Raw genomic sequence first — 4,856 nt, forward strand, 5'->3', positions numbered from 1 at the left:
GCTGGACTACATGACTTCTCCTTGACTCTGCCTTCTTGCTCGCAGATTTCAGTTTAGTTTTCCCTGCCTAGCTCTATTCTGTCCCATCATAGGCCAAAGAAGTTCTTTATTCATTAACTAATCAAAGCAACACATATCAGTAGGACTTCCCATACCAATAATACTTTCAAAATTTGTGAGAGATTCCAATTTCTTATGAATTGAATTGGCAACAAAATGTACATTATTCAAGGAAAGGTCATCAGGGCTTATGAAACAGTTATAACTTATAGTTATATATTTAAAGTTATAATTTATAGCTGGCAAACAAAAGTGACCTTCTCTGAGTATCTTGACTTCTCGGAAATTCAGTTTCTTATTAGGAAACATGTGGTGTTAGTGGTGGCATTGAAGACACATTAGACCATTGTGCATATAAAATATTTTGGAAAGAAAGTGTAAACATCTTTTAACACACAAATGCACTGATGATAATAATAAATGATCCCACTGAGGGGCTGAGGAGATGCTTAGCATGAGGGAGGATGCTCTCCACACATCCTCCCTTCTCCCAGAGCTGTGCCCTTGGTAGCTTATTAGCTATACCTCCTCACCACACAACATAAACATCCCCAAGCCAATATCTTCCTATTACTAATTAGTTGCATCTGGAATAAAGTATCTGCCAACAGAGAGTCGATTCATAGCTCTCTAAATTATGAGTTTTTTTTAATTAGACTGAAGTATGAAGTTTGAGCCGATGGTATATTATATTTTTGACGACACTAACGTGAAACAGTTAAATAGGAGACCACTTCTTTTTGTATTTTAAAAAGCCCACATAAGTATAGCTGGCAAACTGAACGGTATCACTGAGCTCCAAATGTTTTTCCCCTTGAAATTTATGTACTGAAATCTACTCACTAAGGTTTTGACCTTTGGGCAAATACTGTCTTCCTTAACAGGCTCCAGTTTACTTTTTCTTTCCACCATTTGATTTTGTAGTGGGATATCACATATGTTCAAGAGACCCCCCCCCCCACATACACTAAACACACTCTACTAACCTCTTGATCTTGGACGCCCAAGTATTGTTTTTTGCTCAATGATAATTTGTTATATAGCATACTGCACTGACCTGAATGGGGATTTCAGCTTGATTAATTTCTTTTTGAAAATAATTTATGTTTTAATTTTTTAAAATTGATTTTATTGAGCTATACATTTTTCTCTGCTCCCTTTTTTTCCTCTCCCCTCCCCTCTGACTCTCTCCCATGGTCCTCATGCTTCCAATTTACTCAGAGGAGTAAATTGTCTTTTTCTGCTTCCCATGTAGATAGATCCATGTATGTCTCTCTTAGGATCATCATTGTTGCCTGATATCGACATAAAAACAGGCAAGAGGACCAATCGAACCGAATCAAAAACCCAGATATTAATCCACACACCTACTAACACGTGTTCTTTGAAAGAAGCAAAAATTATAAAATGGAAAAAAAAGAATAATTAACAAATGGTGCTGGATATCAATATGTATAAGAATGAAAAATAGATCCATATCTATCATCATGCACAAAACTCAAGTCCAAATGGAACAAAGACCTCAACATAAAGCCAACCACACTGAGCCTCACAGAAGAGAATGTGGGAAGTACACTTGAACGCATTGGCACAGGAAACCACTTCCTAAATATAACCCCAGCAGCACAGACACTGAGAGCAAGCAACAATTAATAAATGGGGCCTCCTGAAATTGAAAAGCCTCTGTAAAGCAAAGGACACAGTCAACAAGACAAAATGGCAGCCTACAGAATGGGAAAAGATCTTCACCAACCCCACAGCAAAGGACTGATCTCTAAAATATACAAAGAACTCAAGAAATTAGTCATCAAAAGGACAAATAGTCCAATAAAAATGATTTATTATTATTATTAATCATTATTATTACTATTTTGTATCAATTTTGCCTCCGTCCTCTCCTCCCAGTCCCTTTCCCACCTTCCCTCTGCTCCTCCATCCACTCAGTTTGGTTGGTTTCTAAGCTCTCAAAAACATGTGTATTGAAAGTTCTTTTGCAATGTGAATAGAAAACCACCTCAAAGGGAATTTTTCTCCCCACCCCATCTCTCTCTCTCTCTCTCTCTCTCTCTCTCTCTCTCTCTCTCTCTCTCTCTCTGTGTGTGTGTGTTTGCATGTGTGTGTGTGTGTGTAGGTATTTGTCGCCTATCAACATTCTAGACTGAGCTAGAATACACTAAACGGGTTTATTCATGGAGGCGTTAGCTCCCTTGAAAGCATTCTTATCACCCCCTGAAGTCAGTGCAAAACACTCAAAGCATACACTTGAAACTCAAAACAAACATTTTATCATCCCCTCCCACCATTTAAAAAAAGAAAAGAAGAAAAGGAAATCTTTAAATTCATGTTTTCTCCACCAAATACTTTGATTTCCTAAAGGGCAACCAGCCAGAACCAGACAGGCATCAGCATCCCAGCATCCGGAACCCAGCTATGGAGGCTGGTTTCCAGCCGGACCCCGGGGTCTTAAGGCACCACAGTCTCGCTCCGCACCGGAATCAAGTCGCCCGTGCAGCCGAACCGCCGAATTCTAGGCCGTTGAGGGCTTTCCTTTCCGGTTGCCTTCTGTTCCTGCGCTGGTCCCTCTCCCTGCCCAGCCCTGTGTAGACATGAACCCCAGCGACCCCAGCTACTCCGTGGCTTCCCTCTATGTGGGGGACCTGCACCCCGATGTAACCGAGGCGATGCTGTATGAGAAATTCAGCCTTGCTGGGCCCATCCTTTCCATCCGGGTCTACAGGGACAGGACCACCCGCCGCTCGCTGGGCTATGCCTCCATCAACTTCCAGCAGCTGGAGGACGCTGAGCGGGCCCTGGACACCATGAACTTCGATGTGATAAAGGGCAAGCCAGTCCGCATCATGTGGTCTCAGCGGGACCCGTCGCTGCGCAGAAGTGGCGTAGGCAACATATTCGTCAAAAACCTGGACAGATCCATCGACAGCAAAACGCTGTATGATACGTTTTCTGCCTTCGGTAACATCCTTTCGTGTAAGGTGGTGTGCGACGAGAACGGCTCCAAGGGTTATGGATTTGTGCACTTCGAGTCTCAGGAAGAAGCCGAACGAGCAATTGAGAAGATGAACGGGATGTTTCTAAACGATCGCAAAGTGTTTGTCGGTCGCTTTAAGTCTCGTAGAGACAGGCAGGCTGAACTTGGAGCCAGGGCTAAAGAGTTTACCAATGTTTACATCAAGAATTTGGGAGAAGACATGGATGATGAGAGACTCCAGGGTCTCTTTGGCAGATTTGGGCCTGCCTTAAGTGTTAAAGTCATGACCGACGAAAGTGGAAAATCCAAAGGATTCGGATTCGTAAGCTTTGAAAGACATGAAGATGCCCGGAAGGCTGTGGATGAGATGAACGGAAAAGACCTCAATGGAAAACAGATTTATGTTGGTCGAGCTCAGAAAAAAGTGGAACGGCAAACTGAACTGAAGCACAAATTCGGGCAGATGAGGCAAGAGAAGCACAAAATCGAACAGGTACCCCAAGACAGAAGCATCAGGGCCCAAGGTGTTAACCTTTATGTGAAAAACCTCGACGATGGTATTGATGACGAGCGACTCCGGAAGGAGTTTTCTCCATTCGGTACTATCACTAGCGCGAAGGTTACCATGGAGGGGGGTCGCAGCAAAGGGTTTGGGTTTGTATGTTTCTCCTCTCCGGAAGAAGCCACTAACGCAGTTACAGAAATGAATGGTAGAATTGTGGCCACCAAACCACTCTATGTAGCTTTAGCTCAACGCAAAGAGGAGCGCCAGGCTCACCTCAGTAGCCAGTATATGCAAAGAATGGCAGGGACCAGTGCTGTGTCCAGCCCAGTCATCAGTCCTTTCCAGCCAGCGCAGGCTTCTTTAGGCTACTTCATGACAGCTACACCACAGACTCAGAAACATGGAGCCCACTGTGCTCCTAACCAATCTACTAAGCAGGGACCAGGTCCCTGTGGGAGTGCTCAGGGTGCCAGAGCTCATCCGTTCCAAAGTGTGTCTAGTGTCATCCACCCATCTACTATCCAGTCATTTGGTACTTCAGGACCAACCTCCTCCCAGGCTCTATGGAGCATGTCAACACACCGTGCTGCCAACACATCCACACAGTTGATGGGACCACATCCTGCCGCTGCTTCTGCTGCAGCTGCTCCTGCTGCCCGCCCAGTTGCTCAGTATAAATATACTGCTGGAGTCCGGAATCCCCCTCAGCATCTTAGTACACAGCCGCAAGTCAACATGCAGCGGTCTGCTGTTCCTGTCCAAGGTAAGGCATCGCTGACTGCCTCCATGCTGGCGTCTGCCTCTCCTCAAGCACAGAAACAAATGTTAGGGGAATGGCTGTTTTCTCTTATTCAAGCCATGCACCCTGCTCTGGCCGGTAAAATCACTGGTATGCTGCTGGAGATCGATAATTTAGAACTGCGCCACATGCTTGAGTCTCCAGAGTGTCTCCACACCAAAGTTGATGAAGCCATTGCTGTTCTGCAAGCCCACCAAGCTAAAGAAACTTCCCAGCAAGCAGTCAGCAGTGTCTCTGGTGTTCCAACTGCTTAAAGTTGAGCAGAAGGAAGAATAAAACTCCTGCTTCACTGAAGAAAATTATCTAGACATCCAAGAACTATGGGGTAAAAAAAGAAGTAAAATAAAAACTAAACATAAAGGAAATTAGTATCTTCTGTGCCAAGTCAGTGCCGGGTCTGGTGAGCAAAGCAGCCCCAAGATCATTTGGTTTAAGACAACAGATAACAGAAACAGTGAAATTTAAAAGCAAATTAACGTTTTATAGATTTTGGAGAAGTGATT

At 44.1% G+C, this 4,856-nt stretch overlaps 1 protein-coding gene across 1 annotated transcript; it reads left to right on the forward strand.

Annotated features, from left to right (window-relative positions):
- The first annotated feature begins 2,666 nt into the window (after nt 1-2,666).
- On the forward strand, nt 2,667-4,607 carry LOC126497690 (polyadenylate-binding protein 1-like). The gene has a single exon (XM_050135868.1). The coding sequence runs from the start codon at nt 2,667-2,669 to the stop codon at nt 4,605-4,607; it is 1,941 nt and encodes a 646-aa protein (XP_049991825.1).
- The last annotated feature ends 249 nt before the right edge of the window (nt 4,608-4,856 follow it).

This window comes from Alexandromys fortis, unplaced genomic scaffold (assembly GCF_014885135.2).
Source record: "Alexandromys fortis isolate MF-2015 unplaced genomic scaffold, M_Fortis_MF-2015_v1.1 scaffold_23, whole genome shotgun sequence".
Classification (NCBI taxonomy): Eukaryota; Metazoa; Chordata; class Mammalia; order Rodentia; family Cricetidae; genus Alexandromys; species Alexandromys fortis.

What these genes read in the sequence shown, in the direction of transcription:
- LOC126497690 (XM_050135868.1), top strand. Translation starts at nt 2,667, where the DNA reads ATGAACCCCAGCGACCCCAGCTACTCCGTGGCTTCCCTCTATGTGGGG.